Source organism: Orcinus orca, chromosome 21 (assembly GCF_937001465.1).
Source record: "Orcinus orca chromosome 21, mOrcOrc1.1, whole genome shotgun sequence".
Classification (NCBI taxonomy): Eukaryota; Metazoa; Chordata; class Mammalia; order Artiodactyla; family Delphinidae; genus Orcinus; species Orcinus orca.
In genome coordinates this window covers 7,689,415-7,712,781 of record NC_064579.1, presented here as the reverse complement: position 1 = coordinate 7,712,781, position 23,367 = coordinate 7,689,415, and the positions used below count along the sequence as shown (strand labels likewise).

At 42.8% G+C, this 23,367-nt stretch overlaps 1 protein-coding gene across 1 annotated transcript in view; it reads left to right on the top strand.

The window, feature by feature from the left end:
- The window catches only part of UNC5D (unc-5 netrin receptor D), a 276,418-nt gene that overhangs the window by 195,905 nt on the left and 57,146 nt on the right, over nt 1–23,367 (top strand). The window contains exons 11-12 of the mRNA XM_049704290.1: nt 2,101–2,478; nt 7,625–7,709. Coding sequence (XP_049560247.1) covers nt 2,101–2,478; nt 7,625–7,709 — 463 coding nt within the window. The remainder of the gene's footprint in view (nt 1–2,100; nt 2,479–7,624; nt 7,710–23,367) is intronic.

The window sequence follows — 23,367 nt, the reverse complement described above, 5'->3', positions numbered from 1 at the left end:
GTTACTTTACCATTTTCTTTGACCAAGAATTCACAAAACTAGTGATACAAGCAGAAACCATTTATTAAAATTCTACTCTCCCCCATACTCATGGGGAGGCTACACCGTACACTGCTGCTCTGTTGTCTTAGTGACATCCCTTCTTGAACAAATATGGATGGAGCCCAAGCAAGGTGAACTGTGAGGCTTAAATAGAATGGCATACGCAGAGTAGGTCAGGGACCTCGAAGGACATCCAAAGAAGAACTTGTGGTCACTGGGGGATTGTCCCCGATCAAACTTGAATCAAGTTGGCTGCCAACTTTTCTTCAACCGTGGACTCTGTCATATGTATATATTATGATAATCAGGCATTTTAGACTTGAGTCTAACTCTAGGAAATGTTTTTTGCTTCTTGGCTTTACTCTTAAAAGTAGCCAGGGGGCTTCCCTGGTGGCGCAGTGGTTGAGAGTCCGCCTGCCGATGCAGGGGACGCGGGTTCGTGCCCCGGTCCGGGAAGATCCCACATGCCGCGGAGCGGCTGGGCCCGTGAGCTGTGGCCGCTGAGCCTGCGCGTGCGGAGCCTGTGCTCCGCAACGGGAGAGGCCACAGCAGTGAGAGGCCCGCATACCGTGTAAAAAAAAAAAAAAAAAAAAAAGTAGCCAACTCCAGAAGGTAAGACAAAACAGCCATGAGACTCAGAGATACGCTTTTTCAGGTATCTGGTGTCTGGCTCCAAACTCTTTTCAGATGTGAGAGGGTTCTTCAATCCCGCTTCTTGCCCAGGAAAACCATAACCCAGGGTAAGGCTGGTACCTGGAGAGTTCAATGCAGTTCTGTTACAAACCTCAGCTCCTTATTATGTCTGTGTCTTAGCACAAGAGCCTCAAACATGAAAAAAATGCCTCCTCAAGGTGCCTTTAGATCTATAAGGTCATTTCATCTCATTTTAAACCTCCTCCTCTATGATTTTGGATTCCTAGAGCATCAGAACAAGGAGGTGGGAGAAGTCAGGGTTATAGATTTCCTGCTGGCATTGTTACAAATTATGAAAATGGAAAAACAATAGAGGCTAATACGCTATGGCCTGCAATTGCAACATTTTCAAAAATATCATACTTGAAACCGTTTTGTCAAGCCCCAGAGGAAAAGCGTTTAATATGGTTTGGGTTTCAATTTGAGATATCACATTGACGGACTAATATGGGTGGGAAGTTTGGAACTGAGGGTTATTTTGTTATTTACTAATAAATGAGATTACTTCATCACAAGAAAATGTCACAGCATTTCTTTTTTTATACTTGGCAAAAAAAAAAAAAATATTGGTAAGTCCCAATAGATGAGAAGGTCCAATTTCTTATGTTTTTGTAAGGATTATTTTTCTCCATTTGTTTTGAGTCAGAAAGGAAGCCATTCTAAGATGCTCCCCGTGTGGAATCTGAGTCTCCTGTCCCTGTGTGGTACCCTCTTTGCCTCTCAGAGTGACATACATACTCTTCGAGCCAACTGGCTACTCAGACATGGAGCAGTTTGAGAAGCCCCTGACCCTTTTGCTCCGAGGACACATCATGTCCTCCCTCAGCCCCAGAAACTACCCAGAATCCCACGTGAGATGTGCCGGCACCCACCCCACCTCGGTTATAAACAGCAGCCCCTCGTCACCATGCTGTGTCATCTCTTGCCATTTAAAATGAACAGATGTTACTTTTGCTCCAAACTGGCTTCCCAAACAGCTTTTTTTCCTTTTTTATTTTTTGGAAGCTTCTCTTTGCCAGTTAAAATAATCCCATAAACCATCATACCTGAGTGAGATGCCTGGTGGAGTGCCAGAAATACTTGTTTTGAAAAGACGAGAGCATGTAAAGAACTCTGGAAAGTGATGCATTTGGTCAGTGGCATTCAGGGAACTGACTGTGAAAGCCAGAGCTCCTGATTCCAAGGCTCTGGGCACTCATGATCAGCCCGTTAGAGGTGCTTTAGATGCCCAGGGTGGGTCTGAAGGGCTAGGCTTGACCGGAGCAGCTGGCGAGCCTTTGCTGTGCAGTTAGGAGAAGCAGATGTAAAGTCCTAACTGCGATGCTTTCCGGTTTCTGAGTGACAGATCAATTCTTCTTTAACCAGGTAACTCCCTGCTCTTGAATTCCTCCATGCAACCAGACCTAACAGTAAGCCGAACATACAGTGGGCCCATCTGTCTACAGGACCCCCTGGACAAGGAACTCATGACGGAGTCCTCACTCTTTAACCCTCTGTCGGACATCAAAGTCAAAGTGCAGAGCTCATTCATGGTTTCCCTGGGAGTGTCTGAGAGAGCTGAGTACCACGGCAAGAATCATTCCGGGACTTTTCCCCATGGAAACAACCGCAGCTTCACTACAGTGCATCCCAGAAATAAAACACCCTACATCCAAAATCTGTCATCACTTCCTACAAGGACAGAACTGAGGACCACTGGTGTCTTTGGCCATTTAGGAGGACGCTTAGTAATGCCAAATACAGGTGGGTGGTAAGTGTGCGTTTGTGTATTTTCTCGCGTTTGTTTGAACGTGTTATATTTACATAATGATGTCCCGTAAGTTTCATTTATAAGATGTTGACTGTTCCCATGTCAGAGTGACAGACACCGTGGCTCCATAAGTTGGCTTGATTTACATGGCGAACCAGAACCAGCACTGAGATTAGATTTTGCCATCTTCATCTCAGCATGGACCGTACACTCCATCAGATGCTCTGTTAGGGTTGACAGCCATATTGGCTCAAAAGCTTTGGGTGGTCCCCAGAGTTTAAGCCCCCTTGAAATATATTTCCTAGAACATGATCAGGAAGCACTGAAAACATTCTTTGACATGACTGAAAAATACCATTTTTATAGCGAAGTATGGTTTACGCTCTAGTCGATAATTTACTGCAGTGACACTCAACCTTCCTCAGTAACTGACCTAATCAACACCATCGGTGTCTGTCAGCCTTACTGTAATGTTGCTTTATGCTGCGCAGTGATGAGGGTTCCTTATGGGGTTGCTCTTTTGAATTCAAACTTCAGATCCATGGCCATATCGTTCTCAAGAGTGTTTTCTTCCTTTGGGTTGGAAGATCTTCTTGATGTTTTGACAAGGTGTACAGCCCAGGTCACTTTGAAAATGACACCGTACCTATAGATTAGTCTTCAGAGTTGCCATCTAAGACCTAACTAACTGGATGGAGGCAGAGAGCCATCTCTCCTCCGATTTCTGAGCAACGAGATTTAGGGAGTGCTCTGAATCATCCCTGTTGGCTGAGAGGAAAGGGAATATATCAGATCTGCAAGTGTTAAAGAACTGGCTAGCGTTGAGTCAGGACCAGCAGGGCCTTGGCAGATTTCTCTGTAGGGTAGAACTAACCCACCTAAAATATCAAACATCTTCTCTTATACAATGAACTCTGTAGTAGAACTAGTCTGATGCTACCATTCCACTAACTGACCATCTAAGTAGTTTAGTGACTTGCGCCTGCAATTTGTTTCAAGCTGATGATTGTTTGGTTTTCCTATATCAATCGCTTCCTTAAAAACTTCATTTCAGGCAAATAGCCCTCCAGTACAGCCCCAATGATGATTTTGTTTCTAAACTTCCAGTTCTCTAAATCTTCCTCGGTCAGTGTTCTCAGATGTGGTAAGGAAAGTTGTCTAAGTATGTCTGAGTGTCAATGTGTGATGCCTTCCGCCTGGTGAGATTTGCCAGATAGGAGATTGATGGGACATGAGTAGGCGGCCGTATTAACAGGCACTGTTCTTGTAAGCATCTGTAAATTGCAAGTGTGGGATCTGGAAAAGGTACGAACCCTGCCCTTTCAAAAAGAAGAGTATATATATACACATCAGAACTATATGAAGTTGCATGTTGAGTTTGAATACTTTGATTTCCTCTTTCTTACGTAGTGCCTGGCACTCAGGTGCCTCTCAGTAGTCACTGGTTGACTAGATTGGCCCACTCTTCTGTCTTCCCATCCTTGTGTGTCTGTGTGTGTACATTTCCACACACATGGAGGAAGTGCCAAGATCAACCCATTTATTGGCCACGTTTGTTTAACGTTCATCAAAGAATGTGAGATGAAATCGCGATGAAACAGATTTTTTTCTTGTTTCCCTTCTGACTTGAGAGGCACTTGGGTTGAAAACTCAAAGTTCTGATAGCGTCTTCTATGAGTCCCAAACGGTTCCTCTGTGAAGGCGCATTTTCAGAGCTCCGAACAAGAAGCCCTAGACAAGACTGAAGCTGTTCACTGGGAATGAGTTTGAGGAAAAATAAGTGTAGGGAATTGAAACATATGCTCTGTTATTTGCAGAACATAAATGTAAAATATGCCCTGGGGAGCTAAAGTATAAAGAAGCAAGGCACAGAAATTAAATTGTTGGAATGTCATCCATCCCAAATTATTGTGGGGTGCCTGGCAGTGGTCCCCACACTCTCAGAACGATTATGCAAAACATGAACTAAAAAACTCAGGTGGTTCTGTTGTCCTATCAAATAAAAGGCTGTCAGGGTAGCAGGTGGAGTTTGGGGGAAAGTATATTTTTCTTTAATCAGAGAGAACTCGTGAATGCCATGTTGAAAATAGATACGTCTTTAGGGGACCACAGGCATAAAGATTCGCAGAGCCATTCACTCTTCATAAGGGGTAACTTGCCACAAGCAGTACCAGCCTCCCATGACCTTTGCCTCTGTGTTTGACTATCTGCAGTTGCCGTATACAATTTACATGTTTGGATGGGGGGAGGGAAGTATGTTTAAAGGATAATCATGCAGAATTGTTTAAAGCTCCAATGATCCCGTACATTCAGGTTGAATTTAGGAGTATTATGAATAATGTTTCATTGTAAACACAAGAATTAAGCCGACTTCAAAGGAATGTGATAGGATCTGCTCTACAAACAGCCCTTTCTCAGAAGTCCACACGCATCTTTATTCTGACTCGATCTGGGAATTGATTGTCAGGCCCTGATGGTCTGCAGAAGACAGACAGCATGTCTCAAAGCCTGGCTTTTTTTTTCCCCCCTCAAAATATTGAATCCTGTTCATAGAGTCATGATTTATTTTTTGAGCGCTTACTCTCTGCCAGGCATTGTGCTATAGAAAAGACAAACTAATCAACATGTCAGAAGGCAAATAAATGATCATTTGGGCTGGTGATCAAACTGACTTCTAAAGGGCATGAGGGAACTTTCTGAGGCAGTGGAAATGTTCTGTATCTTGATCTCGATGGTGGTTCCATGAGAGTATACATTTGCCCCAAAACTCATCAATTCGTATACCTAACATGGGTCCATTTTTAAGCATGTGAATTATACCCCAGATCAAGGGAAAAAAAGGAAAAGAAAACTGGGAAACGGGAGCACAACAAAACTCTTATTCTGGGTTAATTGCCTAAGATGGCATTACTTCTTGATGATAACCTCCTGTGCTATTCTGTGTCTAAAAAATAGGGTCCAAATGTCTGTTGTCATCATAGTCTAAAAGAGAGGCAACAGAGAGAAACTGCGATGCCAAACTAAATACACAATGTCTAGTGTGTGTGTTCAAGTTGACATCCACACACGCTGAATATCCTGCATTACAACTTCTGCTCCCCAGCAGGGAAGGATGTAATGGAGACCACGTCATTTGGCAACTACACGTAAGGAAGAATGGGCCATTAGAGGAGGAGCCTGAGCAGAGGCCACTAAGTATGACAATTACAGTTCTCCTACTGTTGACATAAATGAATACCCTCGCTGAAAAGCTGTGAGCAAGATTTAAATGGGCCTCATTCTTAGTATTAGTGAAGGATACTGATGGTAACTAGCGTCTTACTGAATAACGTTCATAAATGTGAATCACAAATAACTTGTTCTGCCGAGTCTTGCATTCCTTGATTCTCTAGCAGCTAACAGGCACGTAGAAGGATATCGGTAAAGCCTGCCATCTCTAGGTTTAAATTATCATCAGCAACCCGAAAGCTTCCTGGGTGATTACATTAGCTCTAATGAAAGGAGAAAAGGTGAGTGCTGCATTATTCAAAGGATAGGAGACTACCCTGAGATTTTATTTTGTGAAGATCTTACTGTGTCTCTATTTCATTTCTTTTTATAAACAAGAAGGTACATTAAAGAGAATCTCTGCCTGCTCTAGACTCTTCCCTCTTGGCCAAAGTGAAAATATTTAGTTCACAGCATTCAGGAGGAAAGAGGGGACTTTTCAAATGCAGTGTGATGTGCCCTCCTGTGCCCCCCTTCCCTTCATTATATGATTTTACTGAAGTAAGGCGACTGAGTTTTTTTCAGTTTGACCTTGAATGAATATGGCTAAGTCACCTTTACCCTTTTCTAGCTTCTGTTTGCAAATATGGGGCCAAATAGTGGCTACACAACAACGTGTAAGTTCCTAAGCTTATCCATGCTTTTTCCTTCTCCAGTTTTCTTGACAAAATGCACTGCTCCATTGGTCGCCTCCCTAAACTGACTTCAAGATGCGCCATTTAGAAGACAGTTACACACCAGGCTCTAGCAAAATGTTAGATGGCTCACGCATCATCCCAGATACCTTTTCAGGAAATGAATGGATAGAGACGGAGAAGTACCTTTTGAAATTTTAGAGTCGATTAACTGATAAACTCATATATTCTCAGATATGTTTGATAGTGCCAGGTCTCAGGACACCAAATCTTATAAGAGCATTTTTTAAATGCTAGGAAGACTATTTTTTTAACTTATTTTATTGAAGTATAGTTGACTTACAATGTTGCGTTAACTTCTGCTGTACAGCAAAGTGATTCAGATAAACCATAATGGAAAAGAATATAACTATGTATATCACAGGAGATTGAATATAGTTCCCTGTGCTATACAGTAGGGCCTTGTTGTTTATCCATTCCATATGTAATAATTTACATCTGCTAACCCCAAACTCCCAATCCATCCCTCCCCAACCTCAAGTCTGGTTCTCTATGTCTGTGAATCTCTTTCCTAGGTTCATGTGTGTTGTAGTTTAGATTCCATATATAAGTTACAGCATATATTTGTGTTTGTCAGACTTACTTTCCTTAGTATGATAATCTCTAGGTCCATCCATGTTGCTGCAAATGGCGTTATTTCCTCCTTAGTATGATAATCTCTAGGTCCATCCATGTTGCTGCAAAAGGCGTTATTTCCTTCTTTATGGCAGAGTAATATTCCATTGTATATATGTACCACATCTTCTTTATCCATTCCTCTGTCGATGGACATCTAGGTTGTTTCTACGTCTTGGCTATTGTAAACAGTGCTGCTGTGAACACTGGGGTGCATACATCTTTTCAAATTAGAGTTTTGTCCAGCTATATGCCCAGGAATGGGATTGCTGGATCACATGGCAACTCTATTTTTAGTTTTTTGAGGAACCTCCGTATTGTTTTCCACAGTAGTTCCACCAATTTACATTAGGAAGACTTTAAATAAAAATCTAATTTGAGTACACAGTTGACTAATATGCAGTTCTTTATGTCACTTGAGGAAACAATGTCTGCCAGGATTGGAATTTAATAAAGTGCTGTGAGGTGGTCCCTCTTTGAGAGCAGCTGTAAGCTGTTCAGCTGAGGTGCTTCAGGATAATTGGAGAATCTACAAATGATTTCTTGGCTTTTTCTGTTTCAGGGGTGAGTTTACTGATACCACATAGCGCCATCCCGGAGGAGAATTCTTGGGAGATTTACATGTCCATCAACCAAGGTGAACCCAGGTAAGAGACAGAGAAGGATGGCATATGTATGAAATGGAACTTCTGCAGAAAATCCGAAGTTATTAAGATAATGTGACATGGTGGTGTGGGAGACAGTGAGCTACTTGACTATATAGAGGGGAAAAGTAGTTGCAGAACTGTTGGCTGTCCATTTTGTAGGCAGCTAACCCAAGTCACCAATATCTAGACAGCAGACACTGAAACAGTAAGTCCACAGGCAAGGCAAGGCATAATCAGGGTCTCTCCACAATCAGTGACTGGGTCACAGAGCCTTCCTCTCAAAAGAAGAAAATATCATCCCTGGAGGTACCCTTTGGTGCCACACGTTATGAAAATGCAAAGGATAACTGACCTGTGACCTTTTAATATCAACAGAAGACCTGCCCTAAAGCCGAGAGAGAATTTCTTAGGCAATATTCCTTAAAGAAAAAAATAGTCTATACTTCAGTAGCTTTCAGGTCTGACAAATTTCAGCAGCATTAAATTCAATTACATGAACAAATACAAATCTTGCCACATACTCTTAATGAAAGTAGTTGGTTATCTTCCTAGTGCAACTATAATATTTGTAGAAATGTTGCCTGCCTCCACACAAGATAAACCAAACTCCTCTTGAGAAAGCAATTTCTCTTATAAACTGGGTCTGTATACCTCTGGCATTTTCAGTCATAACATCTTGGTTATTTTAGAATAGATCTTGTCATTCTTAGCAAAAAATAAAAATAAAAAATACACACACGAAGGAAAAACACTGAAAGGAAAAACAGTCAGAGAAACAGATGGTTTGAACAGACTTTGATAGCTACCTCCATAAGAGGATTTGTTGGTAACCAGTGGTTTTAACTTTCTGCTCTACGGTGCTTGAGAAAAAATGGAAGAAAAGGCTCTGCTAGTTGGTTGCTGGGGAGACTTTCAGAGGACTTGCACATAAGCTGTGCTATGTCGGGCTCTTATGTTATTTTCTCAGGTCTGTAGACCTAGGTCCTTTACCTGTGCACCTGAAAACATGCCGGTGTTTAAATGTCTCCACTTGGCAAAAAGGGCAAGAGGTTTTATTCAGAATCTCAACTAAGCAGTCCTAAAAATGGAGTTCTCTGGATGAGAGTCACCTCGTTTTTCTCTCTTTGGTGGATTTATTTAAGCGACTGTACCTGTCCAAAATTGAGGTCATGGTCAATTACACACATGCTCTTAAATGCATCACCCTTCAAAAAATCAAGTTTGAGGCAGAATCCAGTCAACCTTGCCTGAAAATCATGGCCTCCTGCAAACCCTCCTCCCCGCTGCATCCTGTTCCCTTAGTGGTTTAGAGGTAATGAGTCCAGGGAGCCTGTGTTTAGCTCCTTCCTCTGAAACCCAGCCTCAGGGTCTTTCACCTCATTATGCAAGAACCAGCCTAGGGCTCATCCACATTTTCAAAGGCACCTAATGCACAGCTCACCTCAATCCCCATCTCTTACTAGAACTTTCTTTTTAGGAGGTCAGAGCTAGAATGTGTCCAAAGGCATCAAACATACAGGGACTTACATTAAATGGCTCAAAAATGAGGGAAATATTACTTGGGACATCCTGCAGTTGAAAAATAAGAAAGAGAAATACATAAAAACTCACCAGAGCTCAAAGACTTTGAAAGACGGCTTTGGCCTCCTGGGGTTACCCCCTGCTAAGCTTTGTAAGTTCCGTGTTAATCAGTTTGGTTTATCCATCTGTATCTGAGGCGCATTTGGTTTATCCATCTGTATCTGAGGCGCAGGTTCATTGCTGCTGTTCAGGAAGGTGGATGGAAACAAGAAGAGTTCATCCAAGACTTCAGATCTATGAAGTAAGCGTGTAGTTCTCTGTTTAACAGAGGATGAAATAAAATTGCAGAATGCACACATTTTTTTCCATGTTGCTGAAACCTTCCCAGATGTTCCTACTTCACACCACTAGACTACAGCCCACTTAGCTTCCTCGGCTAGTCTCACTCCTTTTGGAGGAGCTCCAAACTGCATACTTACAAGAACACTAAAAATAGTAAATGCCTTTTAGTTACTTTTTCTAAAGCTCAGGTACATTTGTTTTTCCATCCTTGCCAGGAGGCTGCTTGCATCCGAGTTCTGCTTTTAGTCCTGTGATGAATCAGGAGAAGACAACTGATATAGCTCCTTCAGTGTCAACTTTTCTTTGTAAGGCCACTTGTAAACCCACGTTCATCTCATGCTCTCTGTTATTCTGAACTTGTGTCCAGATTAAGGCGCATTTCCTCAAAGTTCGTGGAACTGGTACGGCACTGCTCTGGCTCTTTCACCTTTTCCTCTAGAGCCATCTGAGTTCCCTCCCTCTCGGGTCACAGGTGTGAGAACTGGGTTTTCTAAGTCTCCATCACCTCCACACACACAGAATCACAGCAGGATTCTCTGAACCCCATCTTTATGCTGTGTTGAAAGGCTGTTCCGTTTTGCTGTTGATGATTTATTTCTGTTGCTCCTTTCTGAGTTACACACCCCTGGTGTAGCAGGGTGATGATTTAGTGGAACCATAATGGATATCAAGTATCCAAACTCTGTACCAGATTTCCAGGGGTATGGGTGTGTGGCATTAACCACCGACTCAAAACAAGCCCCCGTATTCAAATAGTCTCAGATGGATATATTTACTATTCTGGTAAGTTTCAAGGGAGGTTGTTCATTGTTTGAACTGAATGTGCTCTGTCTCTCTTGGGATGTCCTACTTGCATACCTGGCAAGTCTGTACTTTCCTCCCTCAATATCCCTGCTTTGTCTACACTCTCAGACTTGAACAACCATCCTAATGAATCTTTTCTAACCTCCTCCAGCAATCTGGACTTTTGGTTGGTTATAATGCTGAGGGAATTAACTCTGTTGACTTTTTGTACATATATACACCTTAAATGGTTCGCTAGAAGGGGACTTGGCATCCTTGGAAAAGTAATTACTTACCTCTGTTTCAGTATAACTTGCAAAGGTGCTCTCAGGTGCTTAACTCCTTTAATCTCCCCAGTTATGTTCAAAAGAAGGGGATTTTGTCCCAATTTTTGAGATGAGAAAAAAAGACCTGAAAAATGAAGGTTCAAAGAAGTGAGGCTGCTTTGCGAGGGCCTGTTACTTACCGGTGAGCTGGGATTTGACTTCAGGATCTCTGACTCCAATTCCGGTGCTCACGGACTAAAGGATGCCACCTCTCCTTGACGTCGGAGACTTTAGGGAAACAGCTTTCTGACGTTGCATGCCAAGGTTTGGCCGCTGTAAAGAGGCATCGCCTGGAATCGCTCTGTAAGAGCACCGAGAATTAGGCAGGACCGGACAGAGGTAACTGGCTGTTGTTACATCATCATAGTTGAGAGAAAAAGGTCTGGAAACAGGTGTCACCTCAGTGCTGAAACTTGGGCTAAGAGTGCACACTCAGGCATCTGAGCTCTGGGTTCAGACTTAAGACTCACTGGTTTTATTCATGTGACCTTAGGTAAGTTTATGAAGCTCCTTGACTGCGTCCTCATCTGAAAAACAATAGTAGGTACCTACCTCATAGGGATGTTGTAGGATTGCATGACATACAGTGATACTACAATTTGAAAGATAAAATAAGAACACCTAACTGATACATTTAAATTTGAAAAAGTATTCTACCTACAAGATTTCCTTTAATCTTCTCATCCATCCTGCTGTGGTAAGTAATAATAATCACCCTAATTTTGTAGACTTGAAAATGAAGACCAAAAAAAAGTTAGGTTTGCCGAGGTGGTAGCAGGACTGGGCACCAAAACAAAAGTTTCTGACTAATAATGTACTTTTAGACTATGTCACATTCCCCACTTTAAGGAATAATTAAGTGTATTATTCTTGAGTCCAGTAAGACATGTTTGATGGGAGATGGGGCTTATGCCTAATAATGGAAATACACCGTGAAACATACAGAATGGGGCCCAGATTTGGCGAAGACAGTAACTTTATACTTCAATGTGGAACGACACTGCAGTAGAGGATTTCACAGAAAACAATGGGAAAAATAGAGGAGGCCCTTAATCTGTTCTAAGGATAGATTCAGAGAGGCATAGTAGGGAAGGAAGATGGCTAAAAGATCAGTAGAAATTCACCAAAGAAAGGTATAAGGGTTATTAACTCAGTGATTTCCAGCTCCAGGATACATTTTCCAGTATTTATACAGTGTAAGGTAGGAAGGGGGTATAGAACAGTACGTAAATCCAGGCTTTTTTGTTTTTAAGTGAGGCATAGTTGACTTAAAATGTTAGTTTCAGGTTACAGCAAAGTGATTCAGTTATACATATATTTTTTCAGATTCTTTTCCATTATAGGTTATTACAGGATACTGAATGTAGCTCCCTTTGCTATACAGTAAATCCTTGTCGTTTATCTATTAATCCCTCCCCCTAGCTTTCCCCTTTGGTAACCGTAAGTTTGTTTTCTATGTCTGTGAGTCTGTTTCATAAATAAATCCGTTATTTTAGATTCCACATATAAGTGATATAATGTTTGTCTTTGACTTCACTCAGGATGATAATCTCTAGGTCCATCCATATTGCTACAAATGGTAATATTTCATTCTTTTTCATAGCTGAGGAATATTCCATTGTATATATGTACTACATCTTCTTTATCCATCTGTCTATTGACGGACACTGGGTTGCTTCCATGTCTTGGATGTTGTAAATAGTGCTGCTATGAACATTGGGGTGTAGGTATCAAATCCAAGCATTTATTCTCTGCTTTGAAGTCACTCTGATGCCCGAATATTGCCTTAAGCAGCTTCCTTCCAACCCTACCCCAGGCCCAGCCACCGACAGACAGAAGGGTTAAGTTTCAGGCACTGCTCCACTCACAAAATAGAGGATGCTTTGTGATGTCACTAGAGTAGCCTCACCGAAAGGCAATGGCATAAACTTGGAGCTGCCAGAAGTATTTGCTGGTGAGAGGCCCTTAGGATTCTCCTGGATCAAGTGTATTTAAGAAGCTCGGTCAATGCCAAATGTGGCCACCTTTATCGAAGACGGCTTGGGAGGGCAGGAAACCAGCAGTGATCACTCTCAACAAGGCTGCCTCTTCCCAAACTTGAATTTGAAAGAATTTGGGTCTTTTTAACATTTCTTCAGGAGCTTTGGGGGGATGTGGATTTTTCATCCTCTCTAAACAGGTTTTGGTAACTTTTATTAAAAAAGGGTGTTTAGGGCTTCCCTGGTGGCGCAGTGGTTGAGAGTCCCCCTGCCGATGCAGGGGACGCAGGTTCGTGCCCCGGTCCGGGAAGACACCACATGCCGCGGAGCGGCTGGGCCCGTGAGCCGTGGCCACTGAGCCTGCGCATCCGGAGCCTGTGCTCCGCGACGGGAGAGGCCACAGCAGTGAGAGGCCCGCGTACCGCAAAAAAAAAAGAGTGTTAAATAGAACTACCCTATGATCCAGCAATCCCACTCCTGGGCATATATTCAGAGAAAACCATAATTTGAAAAGATACATGCACCCCAGTGTTCACTGCAGTACAACATCCAAGACATGGAAACAACCTAAGTGTCAGAGGAGTGGATAAAGATGTCATACATGCACAATGGAATATTACTCAGCCATAAAAAAGAGTGAAATAATGCCATTTGCAGCAACATGGATGGATTATCATACCAAGTGAAGTAAGTCAGACAGAGAAAGACAAATACCTTATGATATCACTTATATGTGGAATCTTAAAAAAAAGTTCATTTGTACCAGTTTTTTTAATCTACAAAAGAGAAACAGTCACAGATGTAGAAAACAAACTTACGGTCACCCAGAGGGGACAGGGGGGGATAAATCGGGAGACTGGGATTGACATATACACACTACTATATATAAAATAGATTAACTATTAAGAAACTACTATATAGCACAGGGAACTCTTCTCAGTACTCTGTAATGACCTATATGGGAAGAGTCTTAAAAAGAGTGGATAGATGTATAACTGATTTCACTTTACTGTACACCTGAAACAACATTGTAAATCAACTATACTCCACTAAAAAATTTTTTAAAAATTAAGGTGTTTAAACAAGAGGATTAAAAAATCAATTGTCTCCTTTCAGAGATTTCCCACACATACACCCCAATAAGAAAATGCTACGGATGTAGCACAATCGTCCCACTCCCAGCTCTCGTTTTGTCCCCCCTTCCCACCCATGGTTGGTGAGTAGGGAAATGGACCAGAACATTACTATATGGAGTTTTCTTCTGAGAGGCAATAAAATGAAACCAAAGACAAACATTCATTTCTTTTTCCAATTACACTGTCCTGTGGATATTCCTGACCAAATGCTTAGACTAGAGTTGGAAATGTAATCTTACTGAAGCATTTACAAAAGGACACATATTTGGAATTTGGGCTCAACCTAGATGGAGTGTTTCAACCACTGTTTTTCTCCTGTGCTTTTATTTTCTCTCAAATGGTATGGTCTTCCCATTGGGTACATCTTGGGGTGAGGATTTCTTGGGGTGAGGAGTGAGAAGGCAGACATGGTGGTGGTAGGAAACATTAACTTTTGGGGGGAGTGGTGCCTTGATGGTACAATAGCTTTGATAGCAAAGCATGAAATAAGACCAAATATAAGACTAGGAGGACAGAAAACGTAGGCCTGAAATGGAAGGGAGTAGACAATTTCTTCTCTGGTAACAGGCTCACCATTCAGCACCGCACTGTAGCTACCTCTATGGAATGGCTTCATGTGGCCTTTCCTCCATGGTTGCAAGAATGACACACACACAAACAAAATTATAAACACACACTTGCTCACATACCATGCCTGAGAGAGGATACAAGCACTGAGAAATGTCCTTAGGCTGTTTGGGAGGACCTCATTTCTAGAAGGCTAAAAAGAAAACAGATATGTATGGCCATTCTCCTTGTAAAAATGGTCTTCATGAAATGAATCTGTTTCTAGTAAACTACTCTTTATGTCAAAGCAGACATTTGAGGCCATTCTAAAAGCACCCAGCCCAGTAAAATATGAAACTGAGTTCATATTTTATGAATCAGAGCCTTCAAGGGCTCTGATTTCACAGAAGCTAAGAAACCCCTGCCATCAGGCTGCTGCAATTAATGTAGGGGTCCCAGTCAAAACCTTACCTCTTGAGCATAAAATAAGGGCACCTGCCTTTGGCTCCACCCTGACACCAGGTGACTGATCAGGACATTACTGCAGGGAGGAGACCTGGCCAAAACCCCTGGGATGATTTGCATCTCTGTTTGCCTTCTCCAGCTTGGAGGACTTACCCACTAGGTTACGTCTCAAGCCATCCTACAGCAGCTCAGGCAAAAACACAACAACAAAAGAATACTACCCCTTCTCACTGCAAGAGTTACCAGCTCAGTTCGGTCAGTGACAAGGGCCAAATGTACTCAGTACTGTGAACCAAGAAAAACAGGAGCCCTTATATGTAAGGAGGTTACGCTGGCGGAGGTGCTGGTTGGAGGACAGATTGTGTATATGTTGGAAGATCTCTCTAATTTCAGAGATTTCGCCAGGATAACGTCAAGTCTAATTTTCCCACCTCCCTGCGGAACCTGCAGAGAAGCATCATTTCATCAGAATGGGCACCACCACTCCCCCGCCCACCTACACATCATGGCTTATCCCTCCCTATTGATGTAAGAATTGCACATGAAGAGAGAAAAAGAGAAGTCACATTTTGGAGAAGTATGGGGATCAAAGATGGCTGTCCCTCTGCTCGCCAAAGCCAAAGAGAGTAACCCCAGGAGAACGACTCATAAAACTCAGGTCATCTGCAGGAAGTGGATATGGATACCTGATTTTCTCATTGCTTATCAGTTTGTTGACTTGTTCAATGCTTCCAGGGAAGAGGGAAAAAATAAAAAGCTTTGAGAAAGCCCAGGAGAGAGGGGGAAAGAGTGCTTCTGTAATTTCCAATTCCCCATATTCCCAAGAGGTAGAGAAGATGGGCCAGGAAGTGGGAGCCAGAGAGGTTAAGTGAGATGGAAAACAGGTTTGCCAGAGGCCACTTCAGGGGCTCAGAGAGCAAAGATGCTGCCAGCTGGGGGCTGGTTGGCAGGTGTACCTGAAACACACAGGGAACAACAGATGCCTAGGGGTAACTGTTTGCAACCCAGTCACCTGCACCCTCTGTCAGTGAGGCCTTTTGGAGTCATCACCTATTTATACTGAATTCATTAAGGATTATCTTAAGAAACTTAAGCCATCCAAGGAAAATACACCACAGTTAAGTAGGAGGTGGTGTATATTTTCCTTTTCTCTACCATAATGCCACAGAGATAAGCTCGTGGAAGAGGGAATGCATGAGGGAGCAAGTTCTCTGCTTCAGACCCAGTAGCTAGAACCTTGTGTTCATGCAAATACGCATGAGTGTGTGGGCACAGATGTGTCCGTGTGCATAGCTACTGGGGGTGTGGGTGGAATTTTGAATCAGATGTGAGATTAAAGTTTTTAAATGAACAAAACTCAGTCCCAAAAACAAAAAACTATTTTAATAATTCGATGTTACTGAAAAGTTATGGACTCAAAATTAAATATCTTCAGGGTACCCTGCTACCATGGACAATTCCATGAAGCACAACTATTAGAGTGACTACTAGGAAAACTAGAGCCACTTCATACCATAATAGATGAAACCCCGAAAGCAAACCCAGTTAAATGAATGATGATGTTGCAGTGTGCTACATGTGGTGACAAAGATACCCAAATACTAACCAGGAGTGAAGGGTTGAACCCTGGGTAAAGGCTCAGGGAAGGTTTCAGAGAGGAAGTGACAATTGACTTAAAACCTGACAGACAGAGAGTAAAGGGCATTCCAATCAAAGGGAACAGAATGTGCAAAGGCACAGAGGTAGAAGTAGCATCACGTAGGGACTTTCCTGGTGTTCCATAAGAATCCGCCTTCCAATGCAGGGGATGCAGGCTCAGTCCCCTGGCCAGGGAACTAAGATCCCACATGCCCCAGGGCAACTAAGCCCGTGCGCCACAACTACAGACCCCACGCACTCTGGACCCCGCACACAACAGCTAGAGAGAGACCCCTGCGCGCTGCAACAGAAGATCCCGCATGCAGCAACTAACACCCAAGGCAGCCAGAAATAAATTAATTAAAAAATAAATGAGTAAAAAAATAAATAGCATCACGTATTTTGGAACTAAGCAAATCAGAACAAAATATGAAAGGAAGAGTGATGAGGAATGCAGCTGAAAAAATAAAGGTTTGAGCGTGTAGAGTGTTGTTTGCTGCCGCCTAGGGGAAACTGAAATGTACCTGATGGGTAGGGATTGCCGAGGCTGAAGAGTCGGGAGACCCGGTCATGTTTACACTTGAGATGTACTAGCTTCTGCTTCATCTCCACTGCCACTGGCCACGTTCAAGTCTTCATCATACTAGTCTCCTTCTGAGCACAGTGAAAAGATGCCTCATTTTGCCTAGCACAGATATTAATAGCCCTCCTTTCACACTCAAAAGTATCTCAATTTGGACAGTAAATTATAGTCACTCTACTTTCGAGTGTCCTTGTCTCTAGGTGCAAACGTTTTAAATCCTTTCTCTAATCCCCACGTTGTTGCTGTCAATGGGGATTTTTTTTTTTTTTAAGTGAAGCAAGTGTTTATTAGGAGGAAAAAGAGTACAGTACGTGTGGATAGACACGGGCAGACTCAGGGAGGAGGGGGGGAGGGAGAGAGAGAGAGAGGGAGAGGGAGAGGGAGAGAGAGAGTCGCACCCTCATGGCAGTTTGAATAACTTTTATGGGGCATTTCTTCTGGATTTCCTTTGACCAGTCATCTTGCTTTGCCAGGTTGTGAGCAGGGTCCTCCCCTGTGTGCGTCCGCATCTCTTAGCCAAGATGGATTCTAGTGAAGAAGCCTACGGGTAGTTTTCATCACTTACTATGAGGTGGCACCCCTTCCCTTTTTGACCTCCAGGGAGCCTTTCTGCGCATGTGTAGTCAGGGAGGTCTCCTTGACTTCAAGAATGAGGAATATGTGGTCTCTTATCTTCTATCTGGGCGGGGCCCAGCCTCCTCCATCATCCTGCTTTTATGGAGTTTCTGTCCACAAGGGAGAAACTATTCAGCCTGGGGTCCATCTACCTCCTGCCTCAAATCTCCCGAGAGACATGAACCCCAAGAAATCTTTATTGGGAGGAGGAAGGATAAAGGTCTGTCTTCTGTAGCTTCTTCAGGTTGCCAAGGGGCTTGTAGACCCTACCTAGTTGGGGGTCACGGAGCTCTCACCCAATGGGGAGCTTTGAGAGATAGACTTGGGGAGAAACTCGGCCAGGTCCGCTGGTGTGCGCATGCGTGTGTTAATGTGGGGTGAGCGAGATGAAGGACTTGGAGATAATTCCCAGAATTCTGGCTTGGAAACTGATGATTAATTAGTAGAGAGAGACTTGCCAGCTGAAGTCACCTGAGAGTTTGTGATAACAGCTGCTCTGGGAGCAGCTCTGGATTTCTTTCCAGGGAATAAACACAGCTCTTTGACTCAACAAGAAAAGGGATAGGAAGAAAACTGATTAAAGAATAAATAAATAAAAGGCAAAAATAATATGTAATATATTCAAGAAAACAGACAACTGCTGAATTGAAATCCCACATTTGGCCCGAGCATGTGACAACAATGCTACTTACAGCAAAATGTGCCAGTATTGGGCATGGACCATGTTCGTATGCCTCATGCACAGGGGGATCTCCTGCCTTCCTTTTGTTTTCTTTGCCTTCCTAGCTAGGTAAGACTCCGCCAATCCTGAAGTAAACTAATGACATACATAACGTGTCAGGAAAGTAGTACAGACCTAGTCATTGACACTGCGTGAGAAACAAAGAATTATCAGAAATGAGATGATATAGCAGAGTGAGGACAACACAGGGATCCAGGAGGCTTGAGTTCCAATCCCCTTTGCCACATCCAGCCTGGGTGGCTTTGAGCTAGTCACTTTCTTTCTCCAAGCCTCAATTTTATCATCTATAAATTTTGTGTATTATTAACTGCATTCCAGGATTTGAGTGAGGACAGTAAAGTGACTTTAAATATGAGAAGTCCTGTGCAAACTACATGCTACATTTTGATATTATTTTGTCTACCCTTTTTTTTTTCTAATTACAAAGATACAAAATCCATGGAATTTGCTTGAGCTCTGACTCAATGATACTGAGTCATTCCCATTTAATTACTAACACATGCCTAGACTCAGCAGAAAGTTTAATTCAGTGATAGCAAACATACTAAGTGTTCACTCTATAATCAAGAGCTTTGTCTTGAAGGCTTAAATACAAGACATGACACCATAAAACTCCTAGAAGAGAGTGTAGGAAAACATTCTCTGACATAAATCATACCACTGTTTTCTCAGGTCAGTCTCCCAAAGCAATAGAAATGAAAACAAAAATAAACAAATGGTACCTAATCAAGCTTACAAGCTTTTGCAGAGCAAAGGAAAGCATAAAAAAATTTTTTTAACTAAAAAAAAAAACAAACGAAAAGACAACCTGTGGAATGTGAGAAAATATTTGCAAATGATGCAACTGACAAGGGCTTAATCTCCAAAATATACAAACAGCTCATACAACTCAACAACAACAAAAAAACCCAATCAAAAAATGACCTTAATAGATATTTCTCCAAAGACAACATACAGATGGCCAGCAGGCACATGAAAAGATGCTCAACATCACAATTATTCAAGAAATGCAAATCAAAACTACAGTGAGGGGCTTCCCTGGTGGCACAGTGGTTGAGAGTCCGCCTGCCGATGCAGGGGACACGGGTTCGCACCCTGGTCCTGGAAGATCCCACATGCCGCGGAGCGGCTGGGCCCGTGAGCCATGGCCGCTGAGCCTGCGCATCCGGAGCCTGTGCTCCGCAACGGAAGAGGCCACAGCAGTGAGAGGCCCGAGTACCGCAAAAAAAAAAAAAAAAAAAAAATACAGTGAGGTACCACCTCACACCAGTCAGAATGGCCATCATTAAAAAGTCTACATATAACAAATGCTAGAGAGGGTGTGGAGAAAAGGGAACCCTCCTACCCTGTTGGTGGGAGTGTAAGTTGGTGCAGTCACTATGGAAAACAGTATGGAGGTCCCTCAGAAAACTAAAAATAGAGTTACCATATGACCCAGCAATCCCACTCCTAGGCATATACCTAGACAAAAGTATAATTCGAAAAGATACATGCACTCTAATGTCCATAGCAGCACTACTTACAATAGCCAAGACACAGAAACAACTTAAATGTCTATTGACAGATATAAAGATGTGGTACATATATACAATGGAATACTACTCAGCCATAAAAAAGAGTGAAATAATGCCATTTGCAGTGACATGGATGCAACTAGAGATTATCATACTAAGTGAAGTCAGAAAGACAAATACCATATGATATCACTTACATGTGGAATCTAAAATACGGCACAAATGAACCTATCTACAAAACAGACTCACAGACATACAGAACAGACTTGTGGTTGTCAAGGGGGAGTGTGAGGGGGGAGGAATGCACTGGGAGTCTGGGGTTAGTAGATGCAAACTATTACATTTAGAATGGATAAACAACAAGGTCCTACTATATAGCCCAGGGAACTATATGCAATCTCCTGGGATAAACCATAATGGAAAAGAATACTTAAAAAAAAATGAATGTATATATGAGTATAAGTGAGTCACTTTGCTGTACAGCAGAAATTAGCACAACATCGTAAATCAACCATACTTCAATAAAAAATTAAATTACAAGTAAAATCAAGAGCCTTGTGATGATACAAAGGACCTCCTGCATCAATTCCTTTGTCTGCCTCTGTTTCTCATAACATTCTGGCCTATGATTGGTACTTTAGAGGTATATCCTATGGGTCCGAACAGTGGACTCTGGGCGGGCTGGTATTTAGATTAGGAGATGAATGACCAGTCAGGCTGGGGTGGGTGCTTATGCCACCTTAAACAAGCTTTGTCCCTGTCCACTTTGCCAGGCTTTCCGTGCTAGATAGTGATGGATATAAATGAACAAATTATCCCTGTCACTATTTCTGTTTAGCGGTCAGTCATGGATTTGAATTGGGTTTGTTGCTTTGAGTTTGAGAAATCTTTATTGGAAGAATCAGATTAGTGGCGTCTACCTATCCCTTTGAGGAGATTTGGCATTAATTAACTCTATAACAGGCATAGGGGACCACTGAGGAGGAGAGAGGCTCTGAAGTAACAAACAAAGGTACTACTTGTGCTAGCGAGAGGGAGTACATTGCTGCCATTTGGGAAAGACATTAATTCTTTCAGGCTGCCAGTGTCATGCGGTGTAATAAAAGGGGCAATTTATCAAATGGTACCTTAATGGCCTAGAAGGGTTAATGCAACTTTAGCTGAAGATTGTGCTCTTCTCCTCAGTAAAATCATAGTGGTTTCTTCACAAAGTCATTTAGGTTAGAATATAATGCCATTAGCCCCCAGAATGAGGAGGGGAAGAGAAAAATAGCGAACCAGGGAAAAGAAAAGGCGGGGGGAGATTCTCACTTTGTCATTTTATGATCTGCTCTTTTTGGAAAGGAGAATTTCTTCATTTCAAGGCCTTTACCCATCCTTCTACCTCACACCACCCCCTTGGTCCCCAAACAAACACGCATAAATAAAAACTGCTGTCATTCTAATCAAAGTGCTTTCGAAGCCCATGTGAGCTCACAATGCGAAGTGATTAGAGTGGTCCAGAGGAGTCTTTAATTAAAGATGCCATTGACAAGATAACAATGGTTTGTGAACATGGTTAATAGGTCTGAATGGAAGGGGCACCTTAATTCAATGAGAGGAAAATCATTGGTTCATGAGTTTGATTGTACATTGTAAAGGAACAGCACATACTATAATTATTTTTATTTTGTATGTGCCATCTCTTTTATTGCCCATGCTGGAAATAGAAATAACCTGTCCTATTAAGATATTTAATATATATCATCCTTTCCACTTCGCTTAGTTATAGCCTAATAAAGATGCCGGGAGAAGATGCCAACGCACACTGAGGCTGCCCGCCTTGCTTACTAAAACACGCCCTTTGAAAACCTGGATGGTCAACCGCCTCACTCCCTTGGTTACGGTCTTTTTAACAACTTCCCAGGACCCCATAAAGTTATATGCAGATACGGAGCTTCACTCTGCATAGACACTTCTGCAGCTGAAGTGTGAAAATAACCCAGAAGTCAACCGACACCTCCAAGATCGTGTGGTGTGTGGGAGATGGCAGTGGGTCAGGAGGCAGCGACAGAGGGGTCTTTAGGTCCTAACTTTAAAGGGAACAAGCCATGAAAGTCCCGGTGGTAGACAGAAGAGTGGCGCCCCAAGGATGTCCACATCCTAATACCCGGAACCTTACATAGTAGCAGGGACTTTGCAGATGTGATGAAGGTTAAGGACCTTGAGAAGGAGAGATTATCCTGGATGATGCAGGTGAGCCCACAGAAGGATCCTTATAAGAGGAAGGCGGGAATACCAGACACAGATAAGGAGACTGATGTTATTACCGCTCACAGATGGAAGAAGGGGTTTCCAACCAAGGAATGCAGGCAGCCTCTAGAAGCTGGAAGAGGCAGGGTGATGGATCCTTTCCTAGAACCTCCAGAAGGAACACAGCCCCACTGACACCTTCATTTTAGCTCTATGGGACTTCTACCTACAGTACTGTAACATTATGAATCTGGGCTGTTTTCATCCAGTAAGTCTATGGAACAGCAATAATAGGAAACCAACACAGGCCTCTGTGACCACTCTCTGCATCTCAAAGCCCTGTTTTCCTAAGGCTTTCTCCAGGGTCTATGAAAACCATCTTAGCAATTCTCATGCCAACATTACACCTTCGAAGTTCCAGGTTTGGAGACCATGTCCCAGGGAACATCCGTCTCTCCCACTGCCTGTCGCCCCCGCCCCACACAGACACAGACCCCAGGACCACCACAGGACAGGAGATTCTCATCCCAGCTCTGTCACAAGTGGGTGTGACTTCGGCCACGTCCCTCCACCCCGCAGCACGCCCTTCTGTTTCCTCATCTGAATGGTGATGGTGTTGGCCTGATTACTCTTAGGTCCTTTCCCAGCCCCCGAAATGAAATGATTCCATGACATAGGACTCAGGTTCCTCCAGGGAAGCCTGTTTTGTCCATTCAAAATGCCAGTGAGTAAACCACTTAGCAGATAATAAAAACTGTCATAGCAGCATGCCGCCCAGATCTTCTCCCCTCCCCGTCTTGCACTTTAAAGCACTCTCCCTGAGCCATCATTATTCCACTTCTCATAGTAAACAAAGCTAAAACGCCAACACTGCATGAAAGATGAGGTTTAAATTGTGTCTAGGAACTGGTGATTTACACATGATTTGCGATTCCTTTAGTATATTAATTGGTAAACACCCTGTGAAGTGTGTGTAAACTAAAGCCCTGAACATCCGCAAACAGTTTAGTCTCTCAGTGTGGTGTTACTCAAACTTCAGCAAGGTCAAATCCTCATTCCAGCCTGTATGTAACTGCCCTCCCACCCCAAGCCCCTTGTGCCAACTCCCTTCCCGTGATCCTATTGCAGATGATACCAAGTGGGTGAAACAGATCTTTAAACCCTTTAATAGCAGAGATGTATGCTTCCATCCTCAGTTAATTGAGCTTGTTGCTTATTGTAATCCACCCTTCTAAC